General features: G+C 39.9%; 1 protein-coding gene across 2 annotated transcripts in view; it reads right to left on the bottom strand.

Moving 5' to 3' along the window:
• Positions 1-19482, bottom strand: part of LOC131059036 (uncharacterized) — a 120883-nt gene that overhangs the window by 74001 nt on the left and 27400 nt on the right. For both annotated transcript variants that reach the window (XR_009109814.2, XM_057992495.2), the window contains exons 5-7: positions 1473-1569; positions 1248-1337; positions 988-1050 (exon numbers count right to left, since the gene is read on the bottom strand). Coding sequence is in view for 1 of the 2 variants with exons in the window: in XM_057992495.2 (XP_057848478.1) it covers positions 988-1050; positions 1248-1337; positions 1473-1569 (250 nt within the window). In the remaining variant the exon portion in view is untranslated. The remainder of the gene's footprint in view (positions 1-987; positions 1051-1247; positions 1338-1472; positions 1570-19482) is intronic.

The following is a 19482-nucleotide window of genomic DNA, read 5'->3' as shown; positions in this document are numbered from 1 at the left end:
TATAAGGCCAATGGTGACCATAACCAATTCCTAAATGACATTCTCTTTGCCAAACACAGTTTCAAGATGTCCTACACCACCCAACCTTCTCTAGCATACATTTCTCTGTCGCAAAAATGCCAATAAACACAAGACTAGATTCATTTTCAGATCACAAGATGAAGTTCCTGATCTAAACAATGCTCAGGAATTTGATGAAAGTTAATTTTAGTGCTGGGTGCTGTTAAGATTTTAGCTTTTTTGGTACTGCTAATGCTTCATTGAAATCATGCTGCCAGTTTTTTGGTCCTGTTCTTGTTATTCCGAAAGTATTCTAGCAATGGTTATGTTCTTGCCATTTTGAAAGTATTCTGGCAATTGTAAGTATTATTGCGGTCTACTCAGTTTTGTTTAAAACCTGATTCTTTGAATCTGTATCTGTAACCAGCTGTTTTTGGATGTGATTTCTATACTTTTATATTCTAAGATATTTCAGGCTCTTATACCTTTTATCTTACAAAAAATGAAATTTGTTTCAAGGAAAAAGAGGAATAAATTTACCATACAATATTTGACTAGGATAAAAAGCAATATATTAGCCAATCCTACAACTGATACTTTGTGAAATAACTTAGAATTAATTCTGAAATTATGAAACACCAAAAATTATGTGGCTCATTTAAGCTCTAGGTATACCTTAAAAATATTCTAATATGATTGTGAAGCTCAATGAGGAACAAATGCCCTAAAAGCACTCTCGATATGCCAGTATCACAAACTATGCTCTAAATGCATGTAATAAGAGAAAAATATCACAAGAGCTGAAATTAGATCTGTTACAAGGAAATAAGGAAAGGTAAGTCTACAAGATTTCAAATTTCCTGCCAAGTGAAAAGTTCAGCCAATAGAAGAAACATTCAGTAGTTCTTTTGTGTTCAGCATATAAAACAGATGATATACAATATACATCTAAACCGAAAACATGACATTCTTAGCAAAACAATTCACCTGTAGCTTAATATATTCCTTCTCCTTTTTCTTCATCTCATGTATCTGCTGAGTCCGGACTTGCTATAACAAATTCAAGTCAATAAAGAAAAATAAAATCTGTTTCAGAACTTCCAGGTGTATAAGCCAAGATAATGACATAAAAACTTCAAAATGTCATGTTGAAGGAATAAAAAGACAGAAACTGAGATCAACCTTCTAAGAGAATTAATTTCAAATCACCTCATTTCTTTGAGTTTTTTCTTAAATAGAAAGCACACCTGATTCCCAATGACCATCCTTTGAAATTCATCACGCTCTTGTTGCAGCTTCTCAATCTGAGCCTTGAAAGCAGCAGAGGCTTTTTGTTCCTGGTATCATAACAGATGTGACGAAGAAATCTAAGACATGTTAGAAACCTAGAAACTATCTAAACTCAGTTTACTACTATCAGTGTTTTTCTACAGTTTCACAAAAATGAGAAACCAAAAATATTTTCATCAGACCGTCCGTGTAAGTGCAGCTAGCTCCCTCTCTTTTGTTGCAACCTGAGCCTCCAACCTTTCAACCTTGGACTCAAGCCGTGACATGTCAGACAGCATTCTGTACTCCAAAGAAAATGAATTATTATTAAATATTCATAAATTGGCTTGCAGTTTCAAGAATAAGCATTAATGTTTACATAAATAAATACAAAACAGCCCCGATAGAGAAATCAATGCTAAAGGCATAACAGATAGCATGTTGTGATTGCTTTAATATACAGTTCAGTAAATTGCTGCTAGGAAAATAGCATTGTGTTCCCATAAGATTCTGTTAAGTACAATAACAAAGTCCAGTGCTAATCAAGCACTTAATTATAAATTTATAAGGTTATCAACATCTCTCTTGTTTTGTCTAATAGAGTAGAGTAAAATGTACATGTAAAATAATAATTCTACACTCCTATTCCTAGCCATGGGTATAAGATATCCACTTCTATCCCTCAGAAAGATATGTGACAAGGATGCAAGCATGCAAGAATTTGATGTAAAGTAACATGGAAGCAAACTGGGAAAAAGCAACAAACTTACTCAAGAAATCACCATAACCACCCATACCATTTAGGTTTGTAAGTAATAAAGGAATATTTCAGCTATATTTTTTAAATAGCTCGTGTAATATGCTGACTCAATTTACCAATTTTTTTTTGCAATTATTGCAGTTAATGGTGCACAGACATTTTGTTGAACACTTTGCAGGTCACTGATTTGCAAATATAATTTTATATTGTTTTCCTTGAGCTTTGACAGAATAAATTGTTTTCTCAATTTTTCTTTCTGATAACAAATTTGAAATTTACCTTGCAAAATAATGAAACTTTGCATACCATTGATACCACATAATAAATATATAGAAATTACTGTCCAACAGTAACATCAGAAAATACTTATCAGAATTGGGTACATAATAAAATATTATTTCTGACCTAGGGATGGTTCAAACAGCAGCTTCCAACCTTCTTCCAAGCTGGACGGCTCCTCAAGGCATGTATGGCTCCTTCCTTACAAGGTACAGCAGCCTCTTTACTTAGTACAGCAAGTTTGGATGAACATATTCACTCCCTCATATGCTGCGACCCTCCAAAGAATGCTGCGTAGACTTCAAAGAGACTCCAATATGACAGCAATAGCATTTGACTAGTCCTTTTGCCCACACACCTGCCACATCATCCTCATAGACGCCAAATCTTTTGGTACGGCTTTCCTCATGAAGTATGGCAGCACAAGGGAAATTGCAGCTTTAATATGGAGCCTTTTTGGCCATTTTGACTAATCAAACAGCACCATGGAATTTGTTTAGCACTCTCTATAATTCAAAACCCATATTTTGCCTCTCAAATAAAAATTAACAATGGTACTGCTGGCTTTTTTGCTGGAAATGGTGTTGCTTGTACTCAGCGAAGTCCCTGTTTCTCCAATTACTCCCAAAAGTGAATCTTGTGTGAATCCACCTATAAATCGGCTAGGGTAGATGTCTCACACCAAAAACAATTCTCTTAGGGTTTTCTCTCATTGCAAGTTTTAAATCTCCACAAAGGAAAACAAAATCGAGCATATACATATTAGCTCTCAAATCACATTTTATAGTTTCCCATAGAACTTTCCCGAAAGTACCTTTAATTTCTTGCTCAAAACATATCATTAAAGTACTTTTATAAAGTGACTTTATAATATTTACCTTTAGAATCACCTAAGTCATTTTATTAAATTAACTAAAATAAAGTCATCCAAAAAATTACTTTATTGGACAGCATTATTTATTTATTTATTTATTCCCTAACAAAACCCAAAATTAGCCTACAGGATTAAATAGACTAAAATGGACACTTTCAGCTACTCAACAAAAGGGGGCATTACAATCATCCCTTCCCGAAATTGCTTGTCCTCAAGCAATTGAAGATTAGGATGTTGCAGAATCTGTTCACCCTCCCTTGTGGCATCATCTAGCAGTAGGTGTTTCCACTAAATCAAATATTCCTTGATTACTCTATTCCTTAACATTCTCTCCTTGACCTCCAATACTACCTCAAGCTCTCCTCTCCTCTCCAAGGGTGGTATCTCAGAAAAAGGTGTGATGTGCTGTCTTAAAGCCTTCTTGAGGCATGATATGTCGAACACATTATGAATTCTGCAATATTCAGGCAATTCCAACTCATAGGCAACTTCTCCTGCTCTCCTCATGACTCCATAAGGACCATAGTACCTAGGCTTTAGTTTTTCTACACCACTCTTCTTCAAAGAAGATTGCCTGTACAGCTGCAACCACAGTAAGACTAATTCACCTATATATAATGTCTTCTCCATCATTTGCTTATCTACATAGATTTTTTGTTGATATTGTGCCTGCTGAATATAATCCTTAAAATATCCTCTCCATCATTTGCTTATCTACATAGATTTTTTGTTGATCTTGTGCCTGTTGAATATTATCCTTAAGTGATTAACGTTATCTTGACTCTCCTTCACCCCATCATGACCAAATCCACATATGTCATAGGGTCATAACCATACAAAGCTCTTAAAGGTCATATACCAATGGAAATGCGATAAGTAGTGTTATAGCAAAATTCTCCTAAATGCAACCACTTAACCCAAGCTCTTCTCTGCGCAAAAACATAATTGTGCAGGTATCATTCCACCCATTTATTAACAATATATATCTGTCCATCCGTCTAAGGGTGGTAATTGGTACTAGGAGTCAACTTGGTACTTGTCAATCTCAAGGGTTCCTTCTAGAACATGCTGATAAATCTACTATCTCAATCACTGACTATGTACATTGGTAACTGTTGACGTGTATTTTGTACACAATCATACACAGAATAAAATACCATTAGGCATCTTATCCTCTCTTGAGAAAATAGTCTCTAACTGCTGAAGATCTGCAAAAAGGATCAGTTAGGTGGACTCCAAGGTTCTTTTAGTGGGGTCTCCACGTGTGGACAAGCTTTTTAGTGGTATGATGTGATTTGCTGTTTCCTTCAAGGCGTCTTACGGATTCAATAGTTCGAAGGTTTTACTAATCTAAAAGGAACTTTCAAAAAAAAAAAAAAAAAAAAAGGAAAAAGGACAGGGTTTAAGTAAATCTAATCTAGTCTAATCCTATGAACGACTTAGCATGAATGAGATTTGGCAAGACTCAACCAATTTCAATTTTGCCATAAGATAACAACTCAACTGAAATTAGTGCGATCTTCTAAGGTAATAATGGTGTTCAATGCATCAAAGACCAAGGACACTACTACGAAGGTACATATCCTAGATGCGAAAATGCTTGAAGGTTAAGGACTCAAAACGTTTTCCAGTCGACCACGCAAGGCGTTCCTACAATCAGCAAGAAGCTAGTGGTTTGGATAGCGAATCCTACCAAATATCAAACCTCACACTTAGCCTTTCAAATTAACAAACTACTTTGATTGAGCGTGATTCAAGTACATCCAACAACCATGAAGATAACTCAAGAAACTTGCAACAAAACACCATAACTTCAATATTTTATTGATTTCCAAGTCATCATATACAACAATTGCTTGAACTTCTCTCTTCAAGACTCAATCTTGCTACAAAATAAAAATTGCTCTATTCTCTATTTCTCTATTGACTATTCTATATATATCAAATGAAATGAAAAATGGGGGTATAAATAGCATCCCCAATTACAACTAAAGGTCCAGATTGAAAGTAAATCAACGGACAAGATCATGACACCTAAACCCTAATTAGGGTTTGTTACAAATGACCTCCTTTTTACTGAACAACATTAAATACATAGCCAAATATTAAATTTGGCACAAAAATCTAGGAGGTATCAGCCAATGAGAATTAAGATGTCATGTCATCTGTAACAACCTTTCATCTAGAATCTTATTCCCCTTCCAATTCTCTTTCTTAGCATATGCAATGAATTTTGTCACAATTCCTTCGATTTCTGTGATTGGAATCTCGGGAAGATTCTTGATACTCTCTTCTAAGTGGATAACCTGATCAAATGCATCTAGAAGAGCTGTGTCCCAAGTAGGTTCAAGTTCCTTAGTTCTATCAATTAGGAGCATGGTGGCATACATCTGATCATACTGCTCATCTGTAACATCTGCGTCCTTGCGAAAGATGATCTTGATTCTATCTTCAAATTCTTGTAAATCCACATCTGTCTCGACCTCGATCCTTCTGCCAAGAATGGTACGAAGTACCTCAAATACTCTGTCCTGGATCGGATTGATCACCTCCTCAACTTGACCACATCTAATACTGATGTCCTCAAAGAGAACACTCTTTATATGGAGTAAGGTTGACCACTGAAACAAACTGTGAGAATCGCCCTCCAAGATCTTCTCTTGTGCCAAAATTCTCCTGGATGTATGTCTTATAACTTTCAAGACAGGAATGACAACGTCCTTGGTATGGGCAAATGCAGCTACTGTTGCCATCAATCTGTGGATTATCTCAAGAACTTGGATAGCCTGGTGGGTGATCTTCGACATCCTTGTAATAAACTCAATGGCCACCGTGTGAGATCTATCCATCCAATTACATGTACGCTGAACCATATTCCTGAATCTTTCTGCTTCATTGATTGATTGAAGGGGCAATGCCTGCAATGGTGATCTAACTGGATCCTGACGTCCCAAAGGTTCATTGATGTGACTGAAATATGTTCTCCATGCACCGACCTCTTTCTCAAGCTTTCTATTCTTTTCTACTTCTTCTCTGAACTTGTCCTTCAATGCCTCAAATGTGTCGGTGGCATCATCTAAAGTCTGCTCTGCTGTGGATGGTCCTAACTCAATGGTCTGTATATGATAGTCCTCTGCTAGGATCTCACCCTCATATTTGTCTGCTGCCGGTGTAGCTATCTGCAGTTTTCTGGATCCAGTCTCATCTCGAATCATCTTGGACATCTTTGTAGCCTTCTTCTTCTCTGTTGTCATATGTGAACGTCCAACAAGGCTCTCTAGATCGATTGCACTGTCCTCGTCCTCCATTACGATCACCTTAGTCAATCTTTCCTTCAACTAATCTGGGATATTTGATCTTGTCTCTTGAACTTGAATTTCTTTGTGTACTACTTCTTCTTGTCTGGGAGGAGATGTTACTTCATTATCTTCTTCTAAATCATAGTCTTGGAGAGATCCATCGGATGAAACATGCTGTGCCTGTTCTTCCTCCTGCCTGTCATTCTGTACCATCGATTCCATGGATTCTTCCACTCGAACTGTTCTATCTTCTGGCCTGGAAGAAGTACCTAGTGTTTGATCTTTGTTAGCACCTTGCTTTTTCTTGGAAGGCTCTTTCTTTTCTGATCTTTCCTTTCTCTTCGAACCTCTCGAATGGAGATTGCCCTCACTGGCACATCGAAGGTTACCTTCACCTGAATTCCTAGGATTAGGATTGCCTTCACTAACACTGGCTCCACCTTCAGCTGGTTTCTCTTCCAAAGTAAAAGACATGGCTATGCCTTGTTCTCTCAACTTCTGGTGCTGAACATCTACCCATCTGCGAGTACAAGACAAGACTGGTGCCATCAATTCATCTAAATCCACGGCCTCAGGCTCATTCCAATTCAAACTTATTGTCTTGCTTTCTCTATCATATGAAGATTGGATGTGCCTGCCGTTGTCCTGAGCTTGGTCGGCTACTCTGTAAATCTTACATTTCCTGATGAAATCCAGAGGCAATCTAGAATGTATCTTTCGTTTCACTTCGAGATCATCTAGGAGATTCATCATAAAATCTTCAATCTGGTACTCATGTCTAAATCTTCTACCGACTGTCTCCTCTAAATGTCCATGAGGATCAAAACTATTCCTCCAAGCAAAAGATGAAAAAGGATACAAGGCTAACTCCCTCTCTGCATCATCCATGGCTGAGACATTGGGACATACCTCAACTGAATTACCCAAAATAATAGGTACCTGAACTCCATTCTGATGTCTGTGTCTGAATGCCTTCACATATGCTGCCAACTGCCTTGTTACTTCAAGTAACACAATCCTGTCTGTCGGGTATCTCGGCAACATATATGGAGGTAAAGGACATCCATACACTCTAATGTAAGTGAACTTAGGAAACTGAATGAACCAAGCACCGTACCTCTTGATTAATTCCTGGGCATCTTGAGATAATCTGTTGTGAATCCCTCCTTGCAACGTCCTTGTGATGTTCATCGTGAAAGTATCATTGATTAACTTGTAGTTCTTCCCTGGTGGATGATGCAAGTAGGTATAGGATTCACAAACTCTGACCTCGCCGGGTCCTCTTCCAATCACTCCTCTGTGAGGTAGTCCTGCGTACTCAACGCTCCTGGTTAAGGCATAGATGACGTATGAACTCATGTGGAAGGACTTAGTAGCCCTGAGTCTTCTCAACTGTACGTCTAAGCAATGGCTAATTATCCTAGCCCAATGTATTGTACCCTTCCCTTGAACAATCACCTGGATGAAATAAAACATCCATTTCTCAAAATAGAAGGCATGAGGTGCTCCTGTAACTCTGTTGAGCATGGTGATCAAATCTCTGTACTCTTCTTGGAAATCGATCCGGTGTGGTGTGTTCGGTACTTTGCTCAGACGGGGACGACTCTTGAGTAGCCAGTTCTTGTTGATTATGCTTAGACAAGCATCTGGATCATCATCGTACACTGATCTGGCTCCTTCAATGCTCTTGTATATCATGTCCCTGTGCTCTGGAAGATGGAAGGCTTCACTTATGGCCTCCTCTGAAAGGTACGCCAAAATGTTTCCCTCATTGGACACAATTGTCCTGGACTGTGGATTGTAATGACGGGCACACTCGATCATCAACTCGTGACACTGAATGGCTGGAGGAAAACCGGCCGCCTTAATGATGCCACTTTCTATTATTCTCCGGGCGACAGGTGATGGCTTGCCGATGTACGGGACCTCTCGGAACTTCTTCGTGCTAAAGTTCCCCAAGTTTGTATCTCCAATGTTGCTCCACTTGGACACGATCTTGGTCTCCACTTCTTCAGTCTTCTGATCTTCTTTCATGAGGGCCGAGCGACTGGTGGATGCTCCCGCCTTTGGGGTCGCCATACCTACACAACATTTCATTATAAGAAATAGATTTTGCAATAAATAACGTAGATAAGAGAGATAGATTTTAGGAAACCTCATGATAAGTCCCTTGAGTTATCATGTCCTAAAATATAACGATTGAGCTAAGAGATTTAAAATCAAAAAAATGAAAATTTGAAATATGACGATGAATGAATAAAACAATAACAATAAAATCGCCATACCTCGATAGAGAGCTAACTCTAGAATGCAAAAAACAAAATTTGCCTAGGCAAAATTGAGGTATAAAGATAATCTTCAATATGATCTCCTCAAAATTGACTTCGCCACCTCTGGATAGAATGTGATCTTCACTTATCGCCTTGGACGTAGTCTCAAATGGATCTTCAAATTCGCACAAATAAATCTCCAAGTCTTTAGCAAATTCGCCTTAGGCGTGATCTTCAAATTCGCACCACCTTTGATAGCTAAGCGCGCCACCCTTGGATGAATGAAACTCGCACCACCTTGGATAATATTCGCACTATCTTTAAATACACTTAACACTTTCCTTTGTCTTCCTTGATTCGCATGTAGAGAGGTAAAATAATGATGTGAAAATAATAGTTTTCACCCCCCTATATATATAGCGCTCTCATCGATTTATCTCTTTGGCCGACTTGATGAAATATAACAATTTCAAACGATTTTTAAATGATTTGCAATGACATAACAAGGCCGACTTCCATATATGAGCGCTTGAAATCGATTTTTTATTGATTAAATAATTAATTATTAATGCCTTGCGTTTTTTTAATTGCAAATTTCGATTTTTTAAATAAGGCCAAAAAATAATTAATAAAAGATAACGCCATATTAAATGCTAAATAAAAATGGATTTTCAATTTTTTAATCGATTTAGCATTTAAGGAAATTTAAATTTGTTTGTTTGGCGCCAAAATTGGAAAACAAAGGGACGTACCTCATCGCTCTGGTCCCTTGGAGAGGGACAGGAGCGATTCACCATCTTTGGCATGATTCTTGCGTTTTCAACATTCAACTCTTTCATTTTCACGTCCCAAATCGATCATCTGGTGGTCCTTCGAATTTGAATGCCTCTCTTGTGCGAGCAAGTGCGTCCCATGACCATTATCGCCCTGGTCCCTTGGAGAGGGACAGGAGCGATCTCCATGTTTTTGCGTTCACCTTGCATCTTTGACCTTCGAAATATCATTGCTTGTGTCCTTTGCGCTTATTTCCACTTGCTTTTGCAAGGTACCTTCGATGTTATAAGGATCATCGCCCTTGTCCCTTGGAGAGGGACAGGAGCGATCCACATGTTTTCCTTGGTCTTGGCGATTTTAAACTTCGATCTCTTTTGCAATGTCTTTCAAACGTTATCCTTCGCACTTCCTAACCTCATTTCGCCTTGATCTTTGAAGGAACGGGAGTGTTCTAATAGTATCGCCTTGGTCCTTGTCCAAAGGACAGGAGCGATCTTGATTTTTTCACGTTCAATATGCATTTTTGACCTTCGATCCTTTATTGTGATGTTTTCCAAACGCCGTCCTTGGTCTTGCTTAACCTCGCCTTGCTTCGATTTTGGAGGAATATGAGCGCTTTTGATAGGATCGCCCTGGTCCTTGTCCAAAGGACAGGAGCGATGTGGGGCCTTTACACCATTTGGCGATGTTTGGACGTCCAAAACTCTTGTTTATCACCTTGTTGTCATACCATGGACCCTCTAAAATATTGCAATGTCTTGTCCTTACGTAAATTTTGCATGAATTGATCAACACATCTAATATCGCTCTGGTCCCTTCCTGAGGGACAGGAGCGAAGTTCATCATTATGTGCTTGTTCTTGTTTGTACCAACTTGCAATCATCTTCATTGCGTGGAATGATGTTCTTTCGACCCTCTTGGTAACTTGAAACTTGTTTGCCTTTTGAAATTTACGCCATTATGTAAATATCGCTCTGGTCCCTTGCCAAAGGACAGGAGCGATCTAGGTCTTTAGAGTACAAATCCTTCCATGTGATGACCTTTGTAACGTTGCGCTTGATGAAAATGCCTTGAAATGTCCTCGCCACCTTTTGTCCTGGCTTGGATCGGTCTTGAACCTTGGAGGGACGACCTTGAACTTGAGAGGGACGTATCTTCACCATTATATCGCCCTGGTCCCTTGGAGAGGGACAGGAGCGATCCTTCCCTTGTGGATTTCATCTCACTTTGCCATGCTCTAAGTTTATATTCAACGGATTCGTCCTTCTTTACTCGATCCGTCCATGCCTTGACATTATTTGGAATTTTGCAAAAAGGGGTAATTATATCAAAAATCGCTCTGGTCCCTTCCTGAGGGACAGGAGCGAACTAGGCATTTAGCATTGGTATGGACGTCCCAAAAAATCTTCAATTTATATTCAATGCATTCATCTCATGTTCTCCTTCGTTTTTGAACGTAAACTTGCCTTGACCCTTGTCTGGATTTTGCAAAATGGAGGAAATCGCTCTGGTCCCTGGGAGAGGGACGAGAGCTACAAGGTACCTCGCCCTGGTCCCTTGGAGAGGGACAGGAGCGATTTAGTCAATATAGGTCATTTTTCTCCATTTTTTGCATCTCAAATTATATTCATTTGGCAAAGTATCTTCCTTCGGACGTCTTCCAATTGCTAAGTCATCAAAATCTTGCACGGACAAGGTGAAATTTGAATTGTAGCTCCGGTCCTTCACTGAGGGACAGGAGCGATTTTCCTCCTGGAGGCATTTCTGTGCTCATGAAAATCTTCAATTTATATTCAAATGAAAGATCTTGTCGTTCTCCATCACTTCAAACGTAAACTTCGTCTGGACTCTGCAAGGACAATGAGATATTTGGAAATGAGCTCTCGTCCTTCACTGAGGGACAGGAGCGATTTTGCTCCTACAGGCCAAAATAACAAGATTTTTCACATTTTAACACTTCACGAGGCGAAAACAAATCAATTCCAATGCCCAGGATCAAACTTCAAAAAAGTCAAAATTTGGTCAAAATATTCAATCAGATAAAAAATTCACATTGACGGTCATCATTTAGACAAGTTTAAGCTCTGCATGAATATTCCAATTGAAAATTAGACCATTTTGGCGAATTTATTGCATTCAAAATTTTGCATTCTAGAAAAGAAGCTCAAAAAGCTCTCAAAAACGACTGGATTTTGGCTTGAAAAGGCAATATTGAAAACCCTAAGGCTTGGCCCTAAATCCAGACAACTAACTAACTAACAAAACCCTAAAAACGAAGGCGAAAAACGAACGAAAAACAAGCAAAAAGAGGGGGTCCCCATTTGCGATGGGGCGATGTGTGAAATGGTCACAACATCTGGCGACACCACTGAGAAATGTTGCAAAACATTTGGTAATCAATCTTTCTAAAGGAAGACTCAGAAAACCTCTCTCAACAAATCTAGGAGTTAAGAAACACTTACAAGAAGAGACCATCATATTGAGACAAAGTATCAAGTCCACAGTTACCCATGTGTGTGCAAATGCGTTAATTCCCCTCAACAAGACAATCATGATCTCCAGGTTCCCCTGTGATAAGCTACATGGTTCGTCTAAACTCCAAAAGCATCCTGGATAGAGCCTCGCTGCCAGTCAGACGTCCATAGTCCCGACGAGGTTATCGCCGCAAGCTCACGAACATTGCTCCATTGCCAGCCAGGCGTCTATAGCCCCGATGGAGTTACTCGCATATTCCCTTTAGCCAATTTGATATTTCCTCTTAGCTCATTTCTTTTCTTTTGATTTTTTGATTTTTCTTTTTTTTATCTTTTCTTTTGATACTGCTTTTCAGTTCTGTCAATTCTTTGGCTCGTGAGTAATGAAACTCACTAGGGTTTGAGGATTGCGGTGGCGCTGAAGCTAGACTCTAGATTTTTCACTGATCACAGCTTCGCCTGTAAACCATAATGACTCGGAGATTATAAGTATGTGAAAATATAATAACTGAAGGACAAAATACGCGAGTTCAATAAGCTAACCTACTTCAATGCAAATACGTCCTGACTCAAAGCTTCATTAAAAGAAACTCCCTTAGTAATTCCAAAAGACCTCATGATTTTCCAAATGCATCCAACAATCCAGCAGGAAGTCAGAGCGTAATATAACAAAATCACCCAATGTCAAATGGATACCCCTCAGGACAAAACAAACTAACCTAAAAGCAAAAGCACCTAAACTACAACAAAACGGAAACAGAAAACAACGAAAGCGAACTAAACTACTATGTACAAGGGAAGGCCTTGGCATTTTAGGATTGAAAATAATGTTTGAGATATCTCCCATTGACAGGCAACGGGATGTCCTCTCCAGTTAAAGTCTGCAATCTAAATGCGTTTTCTCCCAATATCTCTGAAATTTGATAAGGACCTTTCCAAAGCTTATCAAACTTATCATGTTCTCCTCTTTTCTCATGAGCTTTGTCCCAATACAGGACGAGATCCGAAATTCGGAACGCCTTGACTCTTGCTTGTCGATCAAACCATCTCTTCACCACTCCTTGGTGTTTAGCAAAGTTATCCAGTGCTTGATCTCTTTTCTCTTCTAGGTTCATCAACTGTGTCAATCTGGCCTGCACTGCATCAGTGTCTTCCATGTACTCCTGAATGAATCTCAAGGTTGGAATCCTGAGTTGCATGGGGAAGACTGGGTCCTGACCATAGACTAGAAAATAAGGCGAAATGCCTAATGCGTTCTTGGTTCTGATTCTGTCTGCCCATAAAGCAAATCTCAACTGGGTGTGCCATTCTCTGGGGCTTCTCTCTAATAATTTCTTGATAACACTGAGCAAGTTTTTGTTTGTAGATTCTGCTAATCCATTACCCTGAGGATAATAATTTGATGAAAACTTGAGGGTTATTCCGTACTCAAAAGCCCAATTTGAGAATCTCAATGATGTGAATGCCGACCCATTGTCGCAAACCAACGCATAGGGACATCCAAACCTTGTGATTATGTTCTCCTCTAGAAACTTGATTACAACTTCCGTAGAACAAACCTTAAGTGCCTGTGCCTCTGACCATCTGGTACAATAATCTGTAGCTGTAATGATGTACTTGTGTTGTGCTGAGGATGCGGGGTTGATAACACCAATAAAGTCCATTCCCCATTTAGCAAATGGTCTGGCTTCAATCACGGGATTCAGTGGCATGGCAGGATTTCTCTCTCTTATAGCTGCGACTTGACATGTGTGGCAAGTCTTAATGTGATTGAACGTATCTTTAAAAAGCGTAGGCCAGTAATATCCTGCTCTTAGGATCTGGTGAGCTGTGGCGAGGTTGGCTCCATGTCCGGTTCCAAACTTAGAATGGAAATGTTCAATTATCTGCTTTGCTTCGTCTTTGCCAACACATCTCAGGTACACTCCTTCATAGTTCTTGCGGTATAAAACAGATCCTCGAAGCATGTAATGTTGACACTTTAATCTTAATGCTCTCTTTTGTGTAGGTGTCATATGAGCAGGACATCTGTGATTAAGCAAATATGTCACAATGTCTTTGTACCATTCATCAGGCGTGACATCCTCTAATTCGTAAATTTGTTGGACTAATCCTGGCCCATCTATTGCCAATGTCTGCGCCAAAGCTTGTCCTCGGACCAGTTTCATGGGCTGTATCTCAATATCAAATTCTTGGATAATGGCGACCCACTTTCCTCTTCTCTCACCTAATTCATTTTGCATGAGAAGAGTCTTGACTGCCGCATCAGGCACTATTGCATAAATCTTGGCTCTCAGGAGGTAATGTCTGAATTTCTTAACTGCCTTTACTAATGCGTATGCTTGTTTTTCAACATTTGGATATCTCAATTCTGCATCTTTCAATGGGGTGCTCATGAAAGCAATTGGGTTTTCATCCCTCTCTTCACTTCTTTGGGTGAGAATGGCGGCACAAGTGTAATCGGAAGCGAAGGAATATAAATAAAATGGTTTGAGATAATCAGGACTGATCAAAACTGGTGCTTCCATGATGGCGGCCTTTATTTCTTCAAATGCTCTTCTGGCTTGTAGAGTCCACTCGACCTTTGCATCTTTCTTTAACATTTCATTCAATGGCCTGACAATCTCGGCAAATCCAGTAATGAATTTTCGGACGAAGTTGATTTTGCCAAAAAATGATTTGAGCTCTTTCTTACTTGCTGGCAAATTGATAGTAGATATGGCCTTCACCCTTTCAGGATCAATAGATATTCCTTTCTCTGAAATGACATGTCCTAAAAGCTTTCCTTCTGTGACTCCAAATATGCATTTCTTTGGATTAAGGGAGACACCGTATCTTCTACATCTTTGGAAGACCTTTCTCAAATCTTCCACATGATCTTCTCTCTGCCTAGAGAAAACTGTGATATCATCCATATATATAATAATGCTTTTACCAATTAAATCTCTGAAAGCGATATCCATAGCTCTCTGGAATGTGGCTCCGGCGTTTATGAGTCCAAAAGGCATTCTCTTATAGGCAAATGTCCCCCATTTGGTGGTGAAAGCAGTCTTTATTCGATCTTCAGGTTCGACTAGGACTTGATTGTATCCTGAATATCCGTCTAGAAAGGACATCATCTGTGATCCATTGACGATCTGCAGTACTTCATCTAATGATGGAAGCGGATAGTTATCTTTCTCTGATGCTCTGTTGAGATTTCTAAAATCAACACACAATCTGATCTCTCCATTTTTCTTTCTAACAGGTACCAGGTTGGCGACCCACGTCGAATGTCTTACTGGGAAGATGATTTTAGCTGTGAGTAACTTCTTCACTTCTTGGTATATCAGTGGTTCTAACAAAGGATTGACGGGTCTCTGTCTTTGCCTGAATGGCTTGCTTCCTGGCTTCAACGGGATTGTGTGAGTGATAATCGCAGTGTCGTAGGTCTTGAGATCTTCATAGCTCCATGCAATGACATCTGGGAAGTCCCTCATGTTCTTTAGGATTCCATCTTTTTCAATTGCTGTGCAGGACTTTCCAATGAAAACATTCTTAACTTGTGTCTCGTCACCTAGATTGATCGCGTCACACATATTGCCTTCTACACTGTGATTCTTCTTTTCTTTCAACTTGTCAGGATCAAAAATCCTTTCTAATTCAACCATTCCTTTCGGAATAGTGTTTGTCTTTAAGTTCAGGACTCCTTCGGCATCGAACTCAGCTTCACCCACTTCATCTTCATCTATGATCTGTGTTAGGAAGACGTCCGTGCTGGTTAGGAAGTCTAGAATGTGCTTGTCGTCTTCGAAAACTTGGAAATTGGTAATGTTATCTGGGACTGAAGGAACTGATATTAACTCGATTGTAAACTTCTTTAATCCTTCCATTGCTAATGGAATCAATGAGCTCGCGGCCTGTGCAAGTGAATTGGCCACTTGATTCTGATGTCTATAGATTGAATTGATATTGAAAGCATCAAAACTTTCAATCAGATCCCAGACTCGGTTTCTATACTTAGTTAGCCTTTTGTCATGGCAGACATATTGCTTCCTGATTTGCCTTATTGCGATTTCTGAGTCTCCGTATACTTGCAGTATCTTAGCCCCCTTTTGGATGGCTAACAGTAATCCATGAACCAAAGATTCATATTCTGCTACATTGTTGGTGCAAGGGAACTGCAATCTGTGAGCGGCAAGGTATGTTTCTCCTTTTGGACTAATTAATTCATATCCAGCTCCGGATCCTTGTTTGGACTTAGATCCGTCGAACCTTAGTGTCCATATCTGATTTTCTTGATTGTCTGTTTCTGGACTTTCATAACTTTCATTTGTTGTATCGGACGAAACTTCATCTTCCACCGAACTTTCGGTGTCTGTAGGGCTTTCATTCTCTGAATCTTGAGTTTCTTCTATAATTGGTGTCTGTGGGACCCTTTTGTATACTTGTTCCAATGCGGTCTGGCATAAAGCACAAGATAATTCTGAGTGGACGGCATTGTGGATTCTACACCAATTCGGAAGAAGCAGATCTCGGACGGATGCTATATTGCCAAGTTGTACACTTTGCTGGATGTTTCTTTGTACAAACCTTCTGAAGTTTTCAAACATCCCTTCGTCCTCTTGGTCGGATCCTTGATCGCTTTCAATGACGATCTCGGTTGACTCCATGACCTCTTGTTGGGTATTTTCATCTCGTATATCTTGTATCATTAAGATCTCCTCTACTTTTGGTTTATATGTTCCTAGGTCGGATTCTAAAAATAGGACTTCATTGTCCTCTCCATATTCAGTTATCATCAATCTCAACCTTGGGGTGCTATCAATTTTAATCTGGTTCGGGACTCCTCTCCATGGTAGCCACATGTGTGCGAAATCGGTCGATACATATCCATTCAATTTTCGGGACCAATCTCGACTCAGGAGCATTCCATATGAATCTGGAATATCCACTACTGATATATCTATAAAATTCTGGACTCTTGGGTCTGCGGCCAATTGCATGTGAATGTTGTTCAATTCCCCCATAACTGGAACTTTTGTTTTGTCAAGCTGAGTGACTTTTCTCTTGGTAGGTGCGGGAGTTATTCCAAGTCTTTGACAAACGGCTAAGGGCATGACATTGCTTGAGGCTCCGGAATCATAAAGGCAATTGTGTAACAATTTTCCAAATATTCTGACTGATAGTAGGAACGGGGCCGGTTCGTCCTTTCCTTGAGAAGGCATTGAATTTTCTTCACTTGGTTCTTGATGTTTAATTTGATTGATCTTTGAGTGATCTTCCTTCGCTGGGCTCTCCTCTTTTGAGTGACTGGCTTGGTTTGCAGATTTTCCTTTTTTAACCACATCTTTCTTGATTGTAACTTCCTTCTCGGGCAGAACCAAGTTAGTAGTGAGGTTCTCTTTGACTGTAGGCTGAGCTTTCTTGGTTTCGCCTCTTTTGAGTAATACTTTTCCTTCTAACATATCTTCCTTTTTAGCTGGGAAGGTTATAGTTTGAACCATGCACTCATTTTGCTCGGGTTGTTCTTGAGAATCGACTTCCTCTTGAGTCACATTGATAGTGGCTTGAACATTTGACCTTGTTGCACTAGGTTCACTTAAACTATTGATTACTGCCTCTTTAATTTCAGACACTTTGAGCAACTCATAGAGTGGTAAACTCACCTTGACTTTCTTGAGTTCATCCAATACCAAGGCGGCCAATCTTTTCATTTCATTTCCCACGGGAGGTGAAATATTTCTTTGTCTGTATTCTTGAGTGTTTTGTGGATATTCAGGGACGTTACTAGCTTGGGGATCCGGCGGAGTCGAAAAATTGTTTGGAGGAATCGATGTTGTTAATGGTTCGGGATTTCTCTGATTCCTGTGATAAACTCTTTGGTTTGCACCTCCTGACGATTGGTGGAACACTTCCTTGATTCCTTCTACTAAAACACTGTCGTTCAATGGTGGGAAATAGTATTCTGAATCCTCTACAGGTCCATTTGCAGATGCTGGCGGAAACTGAGATCCTGGTGGCACCACTGGTCCATTGGCCGATTCTGGAGGAAATCTCCCATTTTGTACTGGACTAATTTCTTCTTGTGAATATCTGCAGGTTTCAACGATCATGGTTTGACCATACTGCGTGGTTGGAACAATTTCGTACCCTGTGGTGGGAGGATTTTCAGGTGGATTGGTAGTACGCATCTCTTGTTGGAAAATGTCGGCCGCAATTTTAAACTCAGGACATTGCAACTTGGAATGTTGGTTCGTGTTGTGGAGTCTGCACCAACTAGACAAGGCTGCTTCGGCTAAAAACACTTTGCTCGAAGAGGGGTTCTCTTGACTTTGCGTGTTTGGTGGATTGTCCAAAGGCGTCACCACATTTCCATTGTTTGGAGCCATGCTCCATGGTCTTCTTTGGAAACCTTGATTTCCTTGATAGTTGTTTCTGAATCCTTGATTATTATTCCCTTGGAAATTTTGGTTGTGATTGATCCTTTGCATGCTTTGGAGCTGATTATTTTGGTTCCTCAAGTGGGTGACCTCAGTTGATAACTTCTTGACTTGTTCAATCAGCTCTTTCATTTCATCTTTCTCCTCTTGTGTCCTTGACGAATTTGTGGCATTTTGCAGGTACACAGGTTGAGCGGGTGGGGCTTGAGAAATTGGAGCTCCTGGGTGAAGGACCAACTGATTTGCCGGCTGTACGTTTGGATAGGTCGCTTGCGGGATTGGGTTCATGACTGGAGTTTGGTTGGCTAAAGCCGTGCCAACTGCTTGCATCTGGTTAGGTGCTGCGACGGATCCCATGTGTAGTAGTGGTCCGGTGATGTTTTGTCCCATGTGCTTACTCACTTCAATGGCTCTAGTATAGGCCGCATTTAGATCATTCGGAGTTGGGTGTGTCCTTACGAACATGGCCGTGAGATGATCTAAGGCTCCATAGTAAATTTCCCTTGGATCTGCAATAAGATAAGGAGGACGTAGCATTGTGTATGCTCGATGAAATCTGTCGTTGAAGGAAGTAATAGGTTCATGTTCTCTTCTTCGAACCTCAACAAACTGTCTATATAACTCCGCTGGTGTAGTTGGGATGCCAAATTTAGCAATGAATGCATCTTTCATCGCGTCCCAAGTCCTGATGGACCCTGTAGGCAAATGAATAAACCAAAAGTATGCCTCTTCTCCCAATGAGTAGGGAAAAAGCCTACATGCCACATCTCCATATTCAATTTGTCTGTTACGAAGAAGGTCCTCGAACATCTTGATGTGATCTTCTGCTGTGCGATGGAAATCACTAACATTAAACTTGGAACAAAAGTGTTCGGGATTTTTTGGCATATCATGATAGACTGCAAATTCCAACGGTGATGGATTGTTGACTAGCCACGTCGCACCATTGAGTACATGAGGAGGAGGAGGTGGTGGTGGAGCACGATGAGCCATTGTATTCCTTGAACTTGAACTTGATGAACTAGCTTGGCTCTTTGTTTGTGAAATTGCTTGGATACTAG

The sequence above is a fragment of the Cryptomeria japonica genome, chromosome 9 (genome assembly GCF_030272615.1).
Source record: "Cryptomeria japonica chromosome 9, Sugi_1.0, whole genome shotgun sequence".
In the NCBI taxonomy this organism is placed as follows: domain Eukaryota; kingdom Viridiplantae; phylum Streptophyta; class Pinopsida; order Cupressales; family Cupressaceae; genus Cryptomeria; species Cryptomeria japonica.
Note: the sequence above shows the minus strand (reverse complement) of the source record. Positions and strands in the feature narration are given on the sequence as shown.